The sequence below is a fragment of the Meyerozyma guilliermondii genome, genomic scaffold (genome assembly GCF_000149425.1).
Source record: "Meyerozyma guilliermondii ATCC 6260 scaffold_5 genomic scaffold, whole genome shotgun sequence".
Taxonomy (NCBI): Eukaryota; Fungi; Ascomycota; class Pichiomycetes; order Serinales; family Debaryomycetaceae; genus Meyerozyma; species Meyerozyma guilliermondii.
Genome location: NW_001809796.1, coordinates 594,996 through 612,842, shown reverse-complemented (window position 1 = coordinate 612,842; position 17,847 = coordinate 594,996). Strand labels below are relative to the sequence as shown.

Below are 17,847 nucleotides of genomic sequence, written 5' to 3'. Positions count from 1 at the left end.
CGGCAAACGGAGTGCATATAATTCAGATTGGAAATTAGGAGCCAAACCCCATACTCCTGTCATATACCGTAGCCTGTCATGCCCCAGCAGAGCCTTACTGACGATGGTAAAAATAAGGGTGAGCACCAGTCTTACTACAACTATACGAAAAAACATGTCAATGCTCGCAACCTGATTGTAGTAATATTAATTATCGCAGCCATTTTAGTTTTCCATTTCCGCCACCGTATTGCAGCAGCCCACGATCGCTGGCGGACACGGCGAAGAATGGGATACGTGAACCTTGACCTGAGTTTCCAGGATGATTTGGAGGGCGGTTTGAATAGCGAGTCATTCGATATTAGAAGCAATATCGATAGTGAGGATTCTAGAAAGGGACTTCTGGAGGAAGGGAAGCGCGAGATTAAGAGGATAATGAACGAGAGAGGTATAACATTTGACGAAGCAAGACTAGAGTACACGAGGTCGCGTTTAGCGGAGAATAATATCGATGCCGATGGCATGCCCTTGGACCCTAAAACGGTTACGTTTGGCAGATAGACCCATGCACCATATTTGTTTACTTTTTGGTATGTGCCGTCCCAAACTGGAAGAACGAAGACTTATCTTTTAGGACATTAAATTGGCTGAGCATCACTATCGCCCGAACGAGTGGTACAGGACCATACAATGTCGATGAATGAGTACTGGGACACGTCAGTGTTTCCGCTGCTCACAGATAATGCCACAAAAGATACTCACACTCTTTCAAATGAATGGCCCCAAATGATTTCTGGGTCATTAGTGTTCTGTGGGTACGATCCCAAAGTTTTCGGAGAGCTCATTATTATAGTAAAGGAACATAAAAAGCGTAAAGAAATAAGCACCGCATCCATCACTAGGTTTGGAACGTCCTATTACCCTAATTTGATGGTAGATGCCAGATCAAGATTCTGGCCTGCTTGCGAGAACCTATTGCCACAAGATCGAAAAATACCTATACGCCGGGCCCTAGCTATAACTGCCTTGAAGAACTACAGCAAGCTCATCAACAATAACAATTTGGTAGATGATGAAGTATCATCACATCCGTGGGACGAAACTGATGCAGGCAACCTCGCCTCTGACATGAAGCAGATAACGGACTCTTCCTCGGTTGAATTTGGACAATTCTTTATTGAAAGAGGTGTTCTTCAAAACCAATCAATTCATTCGTATATGATCGATGTTCTCTATGATAATCAATCTGTTTCGCAACCTCACGCAGCTGAACAAAACAACAAGCTTATATCAACCTTAGGAGAACAACTCGATCAGATTTTTGACCCATTGCTAGAATATTCGCCCGAAGAAGTCGATATTGCATACTCACCTCCTTCTATTAATGATTTCAGATATCCCTATGGCTACAATCACCCAAATATAGTTTCGGTTGTCGATGAGTTGCTTGAAGTTCAGCAGAACTTTTCCCTGAGATTGGTGAAATTGCTTCAAGACCTCATTATCCCATTGAGAATCCACGTACTTTCGGCTGCCGCAGAAATAGGCATTCAAAAAATCAACCGAGTGTTTCCACCTACTATTGATGAAGTGACCCGAATCAATTGCATCTTACAAGACTCATTACAAAAGGCTGCTCCTTTTGGATATGTTGAAATAATCAAAGTGCTTGGCATTACCATCCCTTACTTCTATAAGGCATTAATCCGTCACGAAGCAAACATGAAGAACTTTCTGCAGAGATTTAACAAATTCTACGAAAAGAATCGAGAAGTTGTGTTTGAGAATCGAATAATCAATAAAGGTAGCTATACTCTTCGTGAGGTCGATGCGATTGTCTCGGGCTCGCTTGTGCAATTGCCGAGACTCAAGTTAATTATCAAGAGACTTCATGGAGTCATAATCGAAGAAAGAATGAAGAGCCTTAATTTTGAAAACGATTCATCCGACGAAATGGTTCAAATCGAATACTACTTGGAGAATGCCTTAAAGGTTATCGATGCATTTGGCCTGCAAGAAGATACTTCCATGAACGTCGACATTTCGCAGAGAATATTTACTCCCACTGGAAAGATATTAACTGAGCTAGCCTCAGAATGGCCCGCAGAACTACAATATGGCTGGCTTTCACGTAAAGTTGTTGGTATATTCGAATTGAAAAACGTCGAGCCGACGAACCCTTCGTTCTTTATTGATGTGTTGGTCATTTTCTCCGACAAAATATTAGTGCTCACCGTCACTGATGAAACATACTACGATACTTCAAGCCCAGGAAAACACATGAGGGTCTCTGATATTTTGTTGCATTCTTTAGTCAATGGCAAACCATTACCGGATCATACGTCAATTGCGTCAATGCGAGTATCTTCATGGTGTGATATCAACGAGATATACACAAGCTCTTACTCAATAGTACATGACAAAGAGACGAGACACTTCTTGCAATTGACAGGGTTTGATAATGAGAAGTTTGGAAATAATGCGGATAAAGATAGTTCAAGCATATGCAATTTCGAACTCTTTGACCGTACTTCCACCGTCCAGGAGATCACTGATCTTATCAACAAGTCCAAAATCTTGCACAAAAATCAACCTTTCCACCTTTTTCGATCATCTGGGAGATCTAGAGCTTATCTCACGGCACATGAAGTGAGCGCTTACCATCAGGAGCGCTGTAGATCCCCCATCGCAGTTGCATTGAACACGAATTTTGAGGACATAGAATCAATGTTTCTGAACTTTTCGAATATCACCTTGCTATTTCACTTTTACTTCACCGACATTGAGAACGAGAACGTCGCCGTCGAGATGTACTTGAAGAACTCAAACATCCATATTCTGGAGAGAGTTCATATCAACAACCTTTCAAGTACATTTTATGACTTGATTGGAGCAAACTTTCTGCAAGTCATCAACTACTCCCTGTTGCGTGTTTGTCAATCTAAATTAGCTGAAATGGTTACTTCATATAGAAGCCTGTTTCTCGATGATGAGATCTTCAGATTCATTCAAGAAGAAAGCGATAAAAGGCACAGAGAAACGAAAGAAAGAGAACCAAAATCGATCGCGAGAAAAGAGCAGCCACCTCCCATTGACAAGTCTTTAGTCACGAACAAGCAAGAACTGCAGCGAAAAAGAGGTTTCTTTGCGAGACTCTTTGGACGCCATAAAAAAGGAAAGCCCTCTAAGGGTGAGGCTGAGAATATACCGCAAACGACAGAGATGAAGAGCGAACCACAGGGTGTCAAAGTCGAATACAAGCACTTGCTTGTGCCCTCACCTACACTTCATAAACTTGATGACTCAAAAATTCCTATTGTTGGCAAAGAAAGACAAGAACTGGAACATTTGCCGACAGTTGAGCAGGAAGCGGAATGGCGTCATGAAGTTACGAAGGATGAGCCAGCCCCGGAGGCAGACTCATATGACATGAACTCGTCTTTCCGATTTCCACACTATACACCATCGAGTCAGCATACAACATTTATACTTGACAAGGATAGTACATTTGATGCACCCCCAAGAAGCAAGATGGTAACATCTATATCACACTCTGTTTCACAAGAAAAGATTGATGAATTGAAGGAAAACCCCCAATTTGCAGAATTTCTTAGAACTTTCCTATACAAGGATGGTGAAAACAACTGGACTACTATAACTAAATGGGAGCTGGGTCAGCTAAATAAAGAGATCAGTACGCTCAAGCAACTAACCACAATGGATTCTCAAGACGTTATCGAGATTGATTCTCGTGACTCTAGTTACAGCGATACGAGCTTGAGAGAAGCCATAACAGAGAAGTATGAGGACGTCTCATATGGTCTCCCAAAGAAGTTCACACCCGAGAAAGTGACGATTGCGAGGGACTTATCGACTCGATCAGTCACGCCATCCGTTGCTGCGTATGAACTTGGAAAAGCTATGGACTTCAACTTCTCTACTCAGAGTGTGGGCCATAGTTCAGAGGATGAGTATTTTTCAACAGAAGAAAACATACAGACTAAGTTTAAGCATGACCAAAGGACCCCTGACAGCGCTTGCTTCAGCGATGACACAATAGTTATCGATTCCATTCACACCAAGCTTTACGAGGCTGAGCCTATTATAAGTGATGAGAAACAACAAGAAGTTGTCCAGAGCGGCAACCCTATGACCAGGGAAGCTTCATTCTATTTGGGGAATTTTGAGTCGATGGCTTACTTGTCCAAGTTTATGTCAAATACCTGAAGAGCGAATCGTCTATATATAAACCATAACTTCTTATTCTGTATACTATAATAGCTATGCTTGGGATTTGAGAATTTTGGAAACTTCTTGGGCAACCGCATCACCCACTTCAGTCGTCGAACTTGTTCCCTTCAAGTCACGCGTTCTAATACCAGCATCTATAACCTTACCAACGGCCTGTTCCAAAGCCTCGGCTTCTTTGACAGCATCCAAGGACAAACGCAACATCATAGCGACTGACAAAATAGTAGCAACAGGGTTCACCTTGTTCTCATCAAGGTCAGGTGCAGATCCATGACATGGTTCGTAAAGTCCAAACGCAGAATTTGTGTCTGGAAGAGAGGCCAATGAAGCAGAAGGTAAGAGTCCAAGAGAGCCTGGGATGACAGAAGCTTCATCAGAAATAATATCACCGAACATATTTGATGTGATGATGATACCGTTCAATTTTGAAGGTGATTGAATGAGAATCATGGCTGCGGAATCAATCAATTGGTGTTGTACTTTGAGGGTTGGGAACTCTTCCAGAATAACCTTGTCTACTGTCTTTCTCCATAATCTCGAAGAAGCAAGAACATTCGCCTTGTCCAACGACCAAATTGGAAGTGGAGGATTATGCTGGAGAGCCATGAATGCCGCCATTCTTGTAATACGAGTCACCTCAGATACAGAATACTTCTCCGTGTCCCATGCACTTTGCTTGTCCTCAGATTCTTCTTGTTCTTGACGCTCCCCAAAGTAGATTCCACCTACCAATTCACGGACCACAGTAAAATTAGTACCTTCCACCCTATCGGCTCTCAATGGCGAAAGTTCCAAAAGACTCTTGGACACGAAGTTGCAGGGTCTCAAGTTGGCGTACAAATTCAATTCCTTACGGATCTTCAATAAACCTTGTTCAGGTCTAACTTGACCGGTACCCCATTTTGGACCACCCACGGCACCCAACAACACAGCGTCCGACAGCTTGGCTGCCTCAAGTGATTCGTCCGGCAATGGAACACCGGTAGCGTCAATGGCGGCACCACCAATCAAGTGGTGCTTGTACTCAAACTTGACGTCTTGATGTGGAGTAGAGTTTTGAATCGCATCCAATACCTTAATAGCTTCTTTACAGACCTCTGTACCGACATGGTCTCCAGGTAAAATGGTGATAGTCTTAGTGACAGGTGACTTTTTACTGTTTCCTTGTGATTGTGACATTTTTGTGTGAATGAAATATGACCTTAGGTTCTATGTGTGGTCGAGATCTGTTCACGAATTTCGCCGGTACCGCACGCCGCTTCCGGCGCTCATGGCTACATACAGGACTAATATCTGTTCGGGTGTCATGGATGCTTACTTTTCTGTCAATGATAACTACCAACGGTGGTTGCAAAACTCGGAAAACTTTTGTATGTTAGGTAAAACACACTCAAGTAGGACCACCGCTGCGTCTGGTCGGAGACCTACATGATACAACGAGATATATACATTAGCATAATTACAAAACGAAAGTAACCCTTAGTAAATGTTGCATAAAGAAACAATCGTACACATAATGAGTCTTTGAGTTTAGTGACCGCTCCATTCGATGGTGTTAAGATCAATGCCATCTTGGACCATCTCCCACAATGGGGACATCTTCCTCAAGAATTCGACTCTCAGTTGGATTGCATTGATCACATAGTCAACTTCAGCTTCAGTGGTGAATCTACCAAGGCCAAATCTAATCGAGGAGTGAGCTAAGGCGTCATCTGCGCCAAGAGCGTGAAGAACGTACGAAGGTTCTAATGATGCTGAAGTACAAGCAGAGCCGGAAGACAAAGCAATGTCTTTCAAGGCCATCAATAACGACTCACCTTCCACATAAGCAAAGGAAACATTGACACAGCCAGCGTATTGCTTTGCAGGATCACTTAAACACCCATTGTACTGAGTCTCTGGAATGGATAACAAGCCATCTTTCAATTTGTTCGAAAGTTTATGAATCCAAGCTTGGTCATACTGAAGTTAGTAAAGTTCTAAAAGAGGAAGCTTTGGACCACTATTCAGATCCTTGCATAAAAAAATTCGATCATGCGTGTTACAATAATGCTGCAAACCGGACAAGAGAGTCATTGTAGCAACTTGAAATATCACGCGATCTCACCAGAAATTTCATCCTGACATGTGGTCCAAAGCACGAATAGGCAAACAAAAATACTTACATCCATCTCTTCTTTGATAAGTCTCGCAGCTTCACCAAATCCAGCGACCAATGGGGGAGCCAAGGTACCGGATCTCAATCCTCTTTCTTGTCCACCACCAGTAATAATAGGGATCATTCTAACTCTGGGACGTCTTCTCACATAACATGCTCCAATTCCTTTAGGTCCATAGATCTTGTGGGAAGAAATAGACAACAAGTCAATGTTCATGTCGTTCACATCAATAGGTATCTTACCGAAGGCTTGTGCAGCGTCGGTGTGAAAGAAGACTTTGTTCTCCCTACAGATTTTACCAATTTCCTTCAAAGGTTGAATGACACCAATCTCGTTATTGACAGCCATTATTGAAACCAAAACGGTATCCTTACGAATAGCATTCTTCAAGTCATCCAAAGATATCAAACCTTCTTGGTTCACAGGCAAGTATGTGACATCAAATCCCTCATCTTGCATGTGTCTGGCAGAGTCCAACACACACTTATGTTCGGTTTGGGTAGTGATAATGTGCTTCTTTGCCTTGCTGTAGAACCGAGGAACACCTTTGACAGCCATATTGTTGGATTCGGTTGCCCCCGAGGTGAAAATGATTTCCTTTGCATCCGCATTAATCACGTCCGCAATGTGACCACGAGCGATCTCCACCTCCTTGTCGGTTTCCCAACCATAGGCATGCGTAGATGAGTGCGGGTTTCCGTATAATCCGGTGTAAAACTGCAACATCTTGTCAAGCACTCTTGGATCTGTTGGGGTAGTAGCCTGAACATCCAAGTAGATCGGTCTGGTCCCGTACAAAGAATCATCACGAGTAGCGTTCTTCAAAGAGATACTCAGACCTTCGGGTGGTTGGACACTTGATGTTTCTATTTGGGTCTTATGGTGTAACTCACCATCCATAGTTGCAAGGCCTCTGAAAGAAAGGCGCTGGCATGTCGCAGCCGACAACGCAAGCAATCTCGATCTTCCTTGGGCTCTGAATGAGCGAATAAGAGGACTGGCCATTATCTTAAAGATCAAAAAGTAGAGAGTGAGGAGAAATTCAAGGTGTTAGCAGCTTCACATGCAGGATCCGATGACAAACGTGTTCTGCATCCAACCTGTCTTCTATATGCCGTACTCCTTTGCAAACCAAAAATTGTAAGGTTTTGGTTGATTATACCATGAACGCTCCCGACAGATTTGAGTTGTTTATTTTGCCCGAGGGGGTGGATAAGTATGTTCTTTGCTATGTTTTTCACAAGGAAACCAACTAACGCAGAATCAAGATCACTCCCGACACAAAAGTACCGAATGCTGCGTTGATAAAAATCGAAAGAGAAGACCACACTCTCGCCAATTTGCTCCGAGCTCAACTTCTCAAAGACGAAAGAGTATTATTCGCCGCTTACAAGGTGGAGCATCCGCTTTTTGCCAATTTTATTCTCCGGATTCAAACCGAGGAAGATTATTCTCCACGAGATGCATTGAGAAACGCATGTTCAGGACTCATTAGTGAGTTGGATTTAATGAAAACTCGATTCAAGGACGAATGGGCACTCAAGTCTTTGTTGAGCAACGACGACGATTATTGAATGGTGTAAAAATGTTATAATACTGTCTATAACTGCGCTGGTTGACTGGCCGTGTACAATATAATGAGTGAAAGAGAATGTAGAAAGAGGCAGTTTGGTGCTAAGTGGCAAGAGACAAGGCTAAAGTTAGTAATACCTTCTTGAAGAAGTTAGTGGTAGTTTTCTGAGAAGTTAGAGAAACAACTACCAGAGTTAGTGCAATGAACTATATCACTCTCTGCTTTCACATTCTTCTTTCTCTGCTTTCACCCCTTTATTGCTTCGTATCATGCATTCATGCTATCTATAAACCTACTCCTTGAGGGCCTTTCTTTTAATGGCATCCCGAATTGTGGCTATCTTCTCCAAGCTGTCGGGCATATCGGACGATGGAAAGTAGCCCTGCTTCAACACCAAGATCAATGGATGCGTCTGCGTCACTCTGTTAGGAGATATGTGAGTAATGGCAAGTCCCAACTTGGAAATACACACCTTGTGATGGTCCTTGAAGTTGAACTGGAAATTTCCATTCGTCATCTCGAACATTATATAGTCCGGTGTTCTGGTATATCTGCGGAGAAACACCGTTTCTTTCCTCTCCTCGTTGTCGCTCACCTTGGATAAGTTGCTGTTCATATACTTGGCGAAAAAGTCGACGATCTCAAGGGATCTTTTGGCTTGGCTTGGTGGATGGCTAACCGAGTTTTCAATACATGTCCACCCTTCATTTTCATGAAATATCAACTCGAGAAACCGGTCCGAGTTATGCAGCTTTAAGAACGTATTGCCGTCGTTGAACAATACTCCAATATCATCGTTGTTCATTTGGTATGAAAACCCGTACTTGTTGGAATAGTCGACCCACTTACTAATAAGACATGGATTTTCACAGCTAGGAAGCTCTACAGTTTCCAATCTCTCATGCTTCGAGTACTCCAACCGTCTCATGTTCTGGTAAGTTTCGAAACAAATCTGATCGAGTCTTTTAATGGTGGTTGCAAATTTCGAGTTGAATGTCACCTTTCTTGGTCTACCCATGGATGTCGGGTCCACTTCCTGATATTTGTTTTTGGTATCACCAGGAGATAACGATTTAGGTAACAACGTTCTCGGTTGCTCGGAATGCAAATCCGAACGCAAGATTTCTACCGGATCTTTGGACTTGGGAGTGTAAATTCCAGCTTCAGCTTTGGTGTTGGTGAAATTAATGGCAGACTGTGCCTTGGAAATTACATTGAGCCCACGAGGAGTGTCGCTTAAACTGATCTCGTGGGTCTTGTCGGGGAACGGACCTTTGAACCAATCGTAGGATAAAATTTCGTTGATGGTTGGTCTGTTCAATGGATTCAAGCTCAACAAGTCTTTGATGAGAGTCTTGGCTTCTTCGGATATGGGTTTGTCGGCAGGGAAAAAATACTCAGTTTTCTTGATACGTTCATAGATAACTTGAACGTCTTTGGCCTGGAATGGAGGCTTGCCAATTAACAAGGCATACATCATGATTCCAATGGCCCAGATGTCTACCTCGTAACTGTGTCCAACCAGCTTTCCGCCGAGCACCTCGGGGGCAATGTAGTTGGGGGTTCCACAGATGGTGTATTTTTTGGAATTGTTGTCGGGAAGCACCGAAGCAAGTCCAAAATCGCCAATTTTCAAGTTCATGTCGGGATCGAAAAAGATGTTTCCAAGCTTCAAATCTCGGTGGATAACACGACGTGAGTGGAGATACTTGATAGCGCCCACGATTTGAACCATAAAGTACCGGACTTCGGGTTCACTGACTCTTTTTCTGGTTTTGAGAAGTTCCATGAGCGACTGGTTGGGACAAATCTCCAAGAGAATGTACACGTTAATGTCGTCTTCAAAACAATCTACAAAGTTGACGATGTTGGCATGCTTCAACGACTTGTGGATCTTGATCTCCGACAAGAGTTTTGTCTTTGTTTTTTCATTTTTGATGGAAGCCTTGGCAACAGTTTTCGCAGCATAAATGTGGCCCGCAGAGTCCTTCATTTGGAAACACCTAGCAAACCCTCCTTCGCCCAAGAATGTACCTCGGTGATAATCACGTCCATTTCTAGTTCTGACAATTGAAGGAGGAGTTTTGCACAAAGCTGAAAGCTTTTCTTTCTTCTTTTTCGGTTGACTTTGAGAAGGTTGAGTGGTGGATTTGGTAGCCTTTATTGGCGTGAGGTTGCTCCGGACGTTGAGCTGTCCGCTGTTCAATGGCTGTAATGGAGTAATTCTGGACATATTCTAAAAGATTTGGTGGATTAACCTTGCAACAATTAAGAAACGGCGACGCTGTTTGTGTAACTGGACACAGATAGAAAACGTCTAAAATACCGGAAAAAACTGCGACGAGGAATCGGGAGATTGCACCGGTTTCAACCTATGCTCTTTTTACTATATATATGGAATGAAGTTGGTATTCTCATCCATCGATGTCTATTTACCAAATACCCGAATTAGGCAGTGTCATTATTTACCAACACTACCAAATGAGTATAATTCGGTGCGCGCACGCCTTTTCGATGTGATACCTGCAGTTGGTGTTTTGGCCGCAAAGGGATAACAGTTGAGGATAACAGACACCTGAGAAGGAGAGAAGTGTAGGAATTGTTAGATTTTGTTATTCGTGAACTTTGTGAAATTTACCAAATTTGTGAATTTACGAGGTTGAATATTTTCTACATATTGCAAATTTGACCAATCTATTTGAGTATTTTACAAGTGCTGGCTTATAATATTACCTGAAACAGCCTATTTCCTATATCATACCGCCTATGATATTCTCTACTCGACTGGCTTGCTGTAACCATTAACCTGCATACAGGCAACACAGCTTGGTGTACGCGTAGTCGTGCGTTGTTCATATACTACGTCGCGCAAAAATCTGCTTTTGCTGGAACATTGTAGTGACGATTGTTTATGACTTCTGACAATATACCTAATTCCAATCCAGTTGGGAACGAGGATTCAGGAGATGAGAGCGAGTCGATCCCCTTGGCTCAAATAGATACTCTGGCACCCACTCCAAAAAAGAGAAAATCAACAAAAAATGGCAACGGTGCAACAAAACGCAAAAAAAGACTAGTTATAAAAGACGAAGATGACGATGAACCGTTGGCTCTGAAGTCTCCCGTGAAGGCAAAGAAACCCAAGACGAAGCTGAATGGAAAAAATGGCCAGGAAAAGGTTAAAAAGGAAACTTCGCAGACGCTGGATGCCCAATTAGCGACACCTACAGACCTGATAAAGAAGGAAAAGGAAGAAGAAGAGACTTACAAGTGGTGGGAGGCCCAAGATATGGATGGCGAACAGAAATGGGAGTCTCTCCATCATAACGGTGTGATGTTTCCTCCTGAATATGAGCCATTACCGTCGCATGTTAAGATGTATTACGACGGAAAACCGGTTGATCTTGCTCCTGCGGCCGAGGAAGTTGCTGGGTTTTTTGCGGCGATGTTGGAAACTGACCATGCCCAAAATCCTGTTTTCCAAAAGAATTTCTGGAACGATTTTCTTCAAGTCGTGAAGGAATCAGGTGGAGCCAACGTAGAAATGAAGGACTTTACCAAAGCCGATTTCACCAAAATGCATGCACATTTCGAGATGTTAAAGGAACAAAAGAAAAACATGAGTCGAGACGAGAAAAAGGCTCTTAAGGAAGCAAAAGAAAAGGAAGAGGAACCATATAAAACCTGTCTTTTAAACGGCAGAAAAGAACAAGTAGGAAACTTTCGTGTGGAACCCCCAGGTCTCTTTAGGGGCCGTGGAGCTCACCCCAAAACAGGCAAGTTGAAAAAGCGAGTTTATCCAGAAGATATAACGTTGAATTTGAGCAAAGAATGCAAAGTTCCTGAGCCACCTGCTGGCCATAAATGGGGAGAAGTTAGACACGATAACACCGTGGCTTGGCTTGCAATGTGGAAGGAAAACATTTCTGACTCTCTCAAATACGTTCGTTTTGCAGCAAATTCTTCTGTGAAGGGTCAGTCTGATTTCAAGAAGTTTGAAACGGCAAGAAATCTCAAGTTTCACATCGATGCCATCAGAACAGACTACACGAAGCTTTTAAAGGATCCCTTGATGCAGAACAGACAAATGGCTACTGCCACATACCTCATTGACGTTTTTGCTCTCAGAGCTGGAGGTGAAAAAGGTGATGACGAAGCCGATACCGTTGGATGCTGTTCCTTAAGATATGAGCATATTACCCTCAAGCCTCCAAACCAGGTGATTTTTGACTTTTTGGGTAAGGATTCCATTCGATTTTACCAGGAAGTCGAGGTTGATAAGCAGGTATTTAAGAACTTGAGAATCTTCAAGAAACCTCCCAAACAACCGGGTGATGACTTGTTTGATCGTATAAGTCCACCCATGTTGAACAAGCAATTTCAAGGTTATATGAAAGGATTAACTGCCAAGGTTTTCCGTACTTATAACGCCTCGAAAACCATGCAAGATCAAATCGATTTGATACCAAACGAGGGAACTGTTGCCGAGAAAGTTGTACGTTTCAATGCCGCCAACAGAACCGTGGCAATCTTGTGTAACCATCAGCGTACCGTGAGTAAGACCCATGGCCACTCTGTACAGCGTATTCACGACAGGATCAAGGAAATGATGTGGCAGAAAATACGAACAAAGAAGATGATACTTGAGCTCGAACCTGGGTTAAGAAGAAAAGATCCGAAATATTTTGAGGAGCTTGAAGATCTTTCGAAGGAAGACGAGCAACATGTTCACCATCTTTTGCTTGAGCGAGCTAGAGAGCAAGCACAACGTAAATTCGAGCGTGAAAATCAAAAGTTGAAGGCCGAAGGGAAGGAGTTATTGAGTTCGAGTGTGTTGGATGAAAAGATGGAGAAGATTAAGGAGCAAGAGAAGGACTTGGCCGAAGAACTCAAGACGGGAAAGCCAGTGATGAAGTCAACCACCACTGTGGAAAAGTTGAAGGCACAAGTTGAGAAGCTCGATGGAAGAATTGTTAACACAACGTTTCAACTTCAGGATAAAGAAGACAACTCGGAGGTTTCGTTGGGAACATCGAAATTGAACTATATTGATCCACGGCTCACGGTAATGTTTTCAAAGAAGTTTGACGTTCCTATCGAAAAGCTCTTTACCAAGACATTGCGAGACAAGTTCAAGTGGGCCATTGAGTCTGCCGATGAGAACTGGAGGTTTTAGCGAATTGTTTAGAATACTACTAACTAATACTATTATATCGTTAATTAGGATCATCCACTATTACTGCTTAGATTAATAGCTACTTTGACTAGTATTACTACTACTACTTACTATCTTATTACTAATCGCTTCATCTCTTTTGGCGCCGCACTTCGCTGCATATGTACGCGTCGCGGAATCGCGTCAGTGCATATTTCATGCACAAAACACGAAACATGAAGGGATGGTACGAAACATCTGACGCGTGGCTGGAAAACGACAATCATATATAATATTCCAAATTGGTATTGTTCTGCAACGAATAATTCATTATAGAAAAATTGGTCAAAATGTACCAAGTTCCGGCAATGGCTGCAACCCAGAGTTCCGAGGCCATACCTGTAACCACCTCCGGCCCCTACATCACCATTATGAAGCGAGCTTCAATGCCATCAATGTCTACCGATGATGCTTTGCCGTCACTTTCCTCCGACGCAATGCCTTCAATGTCCTCAGAATCTTATTCGTATAGCATTGCCATTCCTAATGGGAGTCCTACTTCCACAGCTAATCCATACATTACCCACTCCAACCTTCCCACCAACCTTGTATTTATAATCATGGGAGCCATAATTGGAGCCATACTATTGGGTTTTGCAATGTACCGCGTCATATCATTTATTACTGGGCGTCGACTCGCCAAATCTGACAAAGAAGTGTATTATTCCAACCCATCTTCACTCTATCAATTTGGAGGAAGCTCAAGTTCAAATTCATCATTTTTTGAAAAATCGTCTTTTGCATCTACTGCAAGTATTAATCAACTTTCTAAGCATGGGTCTGCGGTATGGCTGGCTTACCGAGATCTCGACTCGTCAAGCAATGATTCAAGTACTCCTGGAAGACTGTACCGTCAAGCAGTAACAGGAAAAGAACCAACTCCAAGACGCAATTCTATGTTTGTAAGTCCCGTTCTCGAAGTGATGAACAAACGTAATTCGCAATTGGACCTTCCATTATTCAATAAGCGCAACTCGCAGTTTGAACTTCCGATGTTTCACGATAATTCAGCCGGTCTCAATCTGTCTTTTATCAATGGCAGCGATATCGATGTCAGCGACCGAGTAAGTCGCAACGATGTCACCGTGGAACGGCCTAGGATCAAGCGGCCGCCTAGCCAGTACCTCGACGACCTCATATCATAAGAGACAACCGCCATTGATAGACAAACATTAATAGACACCAAGCTACTAATAGAAGCCACTAGCATAGCATAGACTGTACGGAAATAAGCCGCCATGAACTGCATTTCCCGAATCCTCGCATTTCTCGAATCCTCTTCTCGCATTTCTGATTCATGCGGTTCATGCCGCTTTCATTTTCATTTGCAACCATTCCCCAAAATTTCCTGCACACAACCGCCCGTGCCCCGGCCTCAGCAATATCCGCGGAGACACTCGGCCTTCTTCATGTTGAACACACGAATTGCAATTTCCACCATTATCGGTGCTTCCAGAGCCACCAGAGCCCCCAGAGTAGCCCAATTGTCCACATCAGCTGTAAGGTGGGCCAAGGACGACTCTTCAACTATCGACTCTTACAGGCTTCCTTCGCAAACTTCCATCAACGAATGGGAGTTCAAATATGATTTTATTCCCAAAACAACCGAGCCCAAGGTTCCTCCCGTGACCCGAGAGGCGATCAAACAGGACATAGCCCACGACAAAAGGGCCAAGGTTGAAAGAGAGATGCAAAGAGAAGAACACCACACTTCTATCAAAGCCGAGGCCAACGACGCTGCGGTTGTTCATGGAGGAGAATCCGTTGGCGCTGAGCCCGAGTTCTTGCAAGATCGAGGCTCGAAGCCAGTGGACGCTACAATTGGCCAAGGCGGTCCAACAAGCTCCAAACCAGCCAATCGTGATAAGTATATCCAGAGTTCCATCAACCCGGAAATCAACCAATCCGACGTTGTTCATTTGGGGGAAAATGAAGTCCACCACAAAGTTGCATCTGTGAAGGAACCAATTGTAGTGGAGGACCACGAGCATGACCAGGACCACAATGCTGGCCAGCCAAGACAGAAGAATCCAAATCTGTCTGCACCATTCGTTGTGCCATTGGGGCTCGCTGGATTGGTAGGAGCATACTTTTATTTCACCAGGGAGAAGAAGGAGAAGAAGTAGGAGTGAGCCAGACTTCAAGTGACTTGAACAGATAGTGATTTATGGAATCCTGAACAATGATAAGTGGGGGACTGGTCAGCCTCCAGATTTGTTGGTAAATACAATACTATTCAACTTTACCATTCAGAATCAACTCTATCTACTTTTAATCTATTCAGTATTAACAGCTCAAATTTTCACTGCTTTTTAAGTAGCTTTGGTAGTTGGTTATCATACGAAAAACTATACAGTGGTTCTGTACTACTTTAAAAATTTTCAACCATACTACACAATTTCTTTGAATGCATTTCTTTCAGTGTTTCTATTCAGACCAGTATGTCTCTATCCATAAATTAAAATTTTACTTATCTAGTTTATTTTTCAGTGCTACTAACTTCTCTCAACTCTTCACTTTTTCAAAGATTTCGTATTGTTCTTTTTACTCAACTACAATTTATCAGCTTGATCTGCTATGCATTACTCTTTAAATATTTTAGTCTCAAGTACTCCTCTATTTACATTAATATTGTCTCGAAGCTTCTTGACACGCCTTCAATTGTTGCAAGTAAAAATCACAAACTTGCATGTTTCCACCATTATCTTCCAAACATCTGGTAAAGTTTCTGGCATCAGCATCACAGTGTTTTGTCTGTTCCTGGTAAGTTTGCTGTTGCGCTTGTTCATATTGAGCGGGGGGAGCAGAACTTCCTCCAAACATACCGGTGATACCAGCACCGAGGGTGTGACCAATGGTAGAACCAACGGCTACACCGGCCGCAGTAGAAGCCATTTGTCCGAACAAACCAGGCGACCGCGAGCTGGTTTGAGGTTGTGCAGCGGGAGCTGGATAGTGAGGAGCCGCAGCAGCGGTATGAGCAGATCTCCTTTGCGTGGGAGCTGGGGCGGATCTTCTTTGTCTAGGCATTGAAATGTGGTGATGGCGCGGGGCAATTGGCAGCTTTTATACTCATGCCCGGTGGCAAAGTCAGCGCTTACGTAAGGGTTACCCGGGCGCACGTTGCAGCCAAATCAAGTACTAGAATGACCTGGGTCACTGAAGGTCACTGAATGGCCAGTAGTTGTCAATTGTTGTCAATTGGAAGTTTGGAGGAAGTCGGATTTGTGTGAAGTGAACGGGAGGTGAGTAGTTCATCTTTACGAATTAGCTTGACCAGACGACTTATGTCATGAACGTTGCAGTACACTAATTTAAGTTTTAGTTACTCCAATTTGTAGTGTTTGGCTACCCAATTTGAACTAGTTGGCTTTCAGTCCAATCATTTAGATGATTCCGCTTCGATTAAATGTTTCAATTCCATTAGAAGTATTTTGCAATCATTTACGTGGCACTCAAATAATCAGAATTGTCTTTTGAGTCGTTTGCGTGTTCTCATTTATTCAACAGCAGCATTCGCACCATTTTCAGTGCCCTCATCAATCTTTAATGGTTCGCACCAAGTGTCTTTCTTAGTCGTTCGCATCCACAACCGTTCGCGCCATTTATATTCGCACATTAGTCGTGCCGCTTGCTACTGAGATAAGCTCATTTGCGGTATCGGAGCAAGATCGGATAACTGATCGGCTATTGCGTCTCATAGCGAATTTTGGAGCACATTCAACCAAAGAGCGTGCCAGCATGCGTACAGCATTCAACCAGCCAAAGCGGCTAAATCTACATTCATTTCTGCATTTTCGATCTTTGTCTTCGAAATCATCGCCAAACAAATACGAAATCCTAGGGGTCCACCATGGAGCGTCCATCAAGGAAATCAAAGCGCTGTTCAAAAAACTCACCAAACAATATCACCCAGACTTAAATACCAGTGCGGATGAAGAACAAAAAAAGTTGAATCAAGATAGATTTGTGGAGATTGTCTCGGCTTACGATACCCTCAAGGATGTCAAGAAGAGGAAACAGTACGATATGGAACTACGTGGGAGCCCCAATATCAAGCAAAATAATCCAGATCGATCTGAATGGCACAACAAATACTATGGAGAGGCCAAATATTATCTGCGTTCTGAAGGGTCCCATCATTCCATGGCTCTGGGTCTCAATGCTACAAGACACAGGGTGCGCAACTTTGCCGATTTCGAAAACCAATCTCATGTTTCTGGTGTCCATGTCAACCACGGCGATCGTCATGGAGTGCCTCATTTTGACTACGACAATCACCTTTCACGAAACCTCAAATTCGAACAACGACTTATCAACAAACATCTTTCTCCTGCCCAGCGCGATGCCATCATAAAACAACTCTATCGTTCCAGCAATACAAAAGTCAGCGAAGAACTTATCACCAAGCATTTGATGCGCCAGGCCCATAACTATGCGAACCAACAATCTTCTGGTCGCCAAGCAACCTATACCAGTACAGCGAGAGACCCTCATATGTATCATGGGCCTCACGACAGCGAAAGTACCCTCAAAGTGGCCACGATCATGACTGTGGGAGCGGGCGCAACGTACTTTTTGTATCAGTTGTGGGGATGAAAAACTCAACTGGTTTTTGCCTAGAAAATGATGTCATTCTGGCGCTATACTAGGTTTCACCTTGTATAGCT

General features: G+C 43.2%; 11 protein-coding genes across 11 annotated transcripts; 7 read left to right on the top strand and 4 right to left on the bottom strand. All coding sequences in view use genetic code 12, as the record gives it.

The window, feature by feature from the left end:
• Positions 1–78: 78 nt before the first annotated feature.
• Positions 79–540, top strand: PGUG_04280 (uncharacterized protein; the record flags this gene model as incomplete). Its single annotated transcript, XM_001483501.1, has 1 exon — positions 79–540. The coding sequence occupies one exon, from the start codon at positions 79–81 to the stop codon at positions 538–540; it is 462 nt and encodes a 153-aa protein (XP_001483551.2).
• A 129-nt stretch (positions 541–669) lies between these two features.
• On the top strand, positions 670–4,206 carry PGUG_04279 (uncharacterized protein; the record flags this gene model as incomplete). Its single annotated transcript, XM_001483500.1, has 1 exon — positions 670–4,206. One exon carries the CDS (start codon positions 670–672, stop codon positions 4,204–4,206), a length of 3,537 nt encoding a protein of 1,178 aa, XP_001483550.2.
• Positions 4,207–4,260: 54 nt separating this feature from the next.
• LEU2 (3-isopropylmalate dehydrogenase) lies at positions 4,261–5,409 on the bottom strand (the record flags this gene model as incomplete). Its single annotated transcript, XM_001483499.1, has 1 exon — positions 4,261–5,409. One exon carries the CDS (start codon positions 5,407–5,409, stop codon positions 4,261–4,263), a length of 1,149 nt encoding a protein of 382 aa, XP_001483549.2.
• Positions 5,410–6,323: 914 nt separating this feature from the next.
• On the bottom strand, positions 6,324–7,394 carry SPL1 (Spl1p; the record flags this gene model as incomplete). The annotated part of the gene is made up of 1 exon (XM_001483498.1): positions 6,324–7,394. The coding sequence occupies one exon, from the start codon at positions 7,392–7,394 to the stop codon at positions 6,324–6,326; it is 1,071 nt and encodes a 356-aa protein (XP_001483548.2).
• An 860-nt stretch (positions 7,395–8,254) lies between these two features.
• Positions 8,255–10,195, bottom strand: CDC5 (polo kinase; the record flags this gene model as incomplete). The annotated part of the gene is made up of 1 exon (XM_001483497.1): positions 8,255–10,195. One exon carries the CDS (start codon positions 10,193–10,195, stop codon positions 8,255–8,257), a length of 1,941 nt encoding a protein of 646 aa, XP_001483547.2.
• A 678-nt stretch (positions 10,196–10,873) lies between these two features.
• Positions 10,874–13,138, top strand: TOP1 (DNA topoisomerase 1; the record flags this gene model as incomplete). The annotated part of the gene is made up of 1 exon (XM_001483496.1): positions 10,874–13,138. One exon carries the CDS (start codon positions 10,874–10,876, stop codon positions 13,136–13,138), a length of 2,265 nt encoding a protein of 754 aa, XP_001483546.2.
• Positions 13,139–13,467: 329 nt separating this feature from the next.
• On the top strand, positions 13,468–14,322 carry PGUG_04274 (pheromone-regulated protein; the record flags this gene model as incomplete). Its single annotated transcript, XM_001483495.1, has 1 exon — positions 13,468–14,322. One exon carries the CDS (start codon positions 13,468–13,470, stop codon positions 14,320–14,322), a length of 855 nt encoding a protein of 284 aa, XP_001483545.2.
• A 93-nt stretch (positions 14,323–14,415) lies between these two features.
• Positions 14,416–15,303, top strand: PGUG_04273 (uncharacterized protein; the record flags this gene model as incomplete). Its single annotated transcript, XM_001483494.1, has 1 exon — positions 14,416–15,303. One exon carries the CDS (start codon positions 14,416–14,418, stop codon positions 15,301–15,303), a length of 888 nt encoding a protein of 295 aa, XP_001483544.2.
• A 451-nt stretch (positions 15,304–15,754) lies between these two features.
• On the top strand, positions 15,755–16,210 carry PGUG_04271 (uncharacterized protein; the record flags this gene model as incomplete). Its single annotated transcript, XM_001483493.1, has 1 exon — positions 15,755–16,210. One exon carries the CDS (start codon positions 15,755–15,757, stop codon positions 16,208–16,210), a length of 456 nt encoding a protein of 151 aa, XP_001483543.2.
• Positions 15,803–16,207, bottom strand: PGUG_04272 (uncharacterized protein; the record flags this gene model as incomplete). Its single annotated transcript, XM_001483492.1, has 1 exon — positions 15,803–16,207. The coding sequence occupies one exon, from the start codon at positions 16,205–16,207 to the stop codon at positions 15,803–15,805; it is 405 nt and encodes a 134-aa protein (XP_001483542.1).
• Positions 16,211–16,918: 708 nt separating the features above from the next.
• PGUG_04270 (uncharacterized protein) lies at positions 16,919–17,776 on the top strand (the record flags this gene model as incomplete). The annotated part of the gene is made up of 1 exon (XM_001483491.1): positions 16,919–17,776. The coding sequence occupies one exon, from the start codon at positions 16,919–16,921 to the stop codon at positions 17,774–17,776; it is 858 nt and encodes a 285-aa protein (XP_001483541.2).
• Positions 17,777–17,847: the final 71 nt, after the last annotated feature.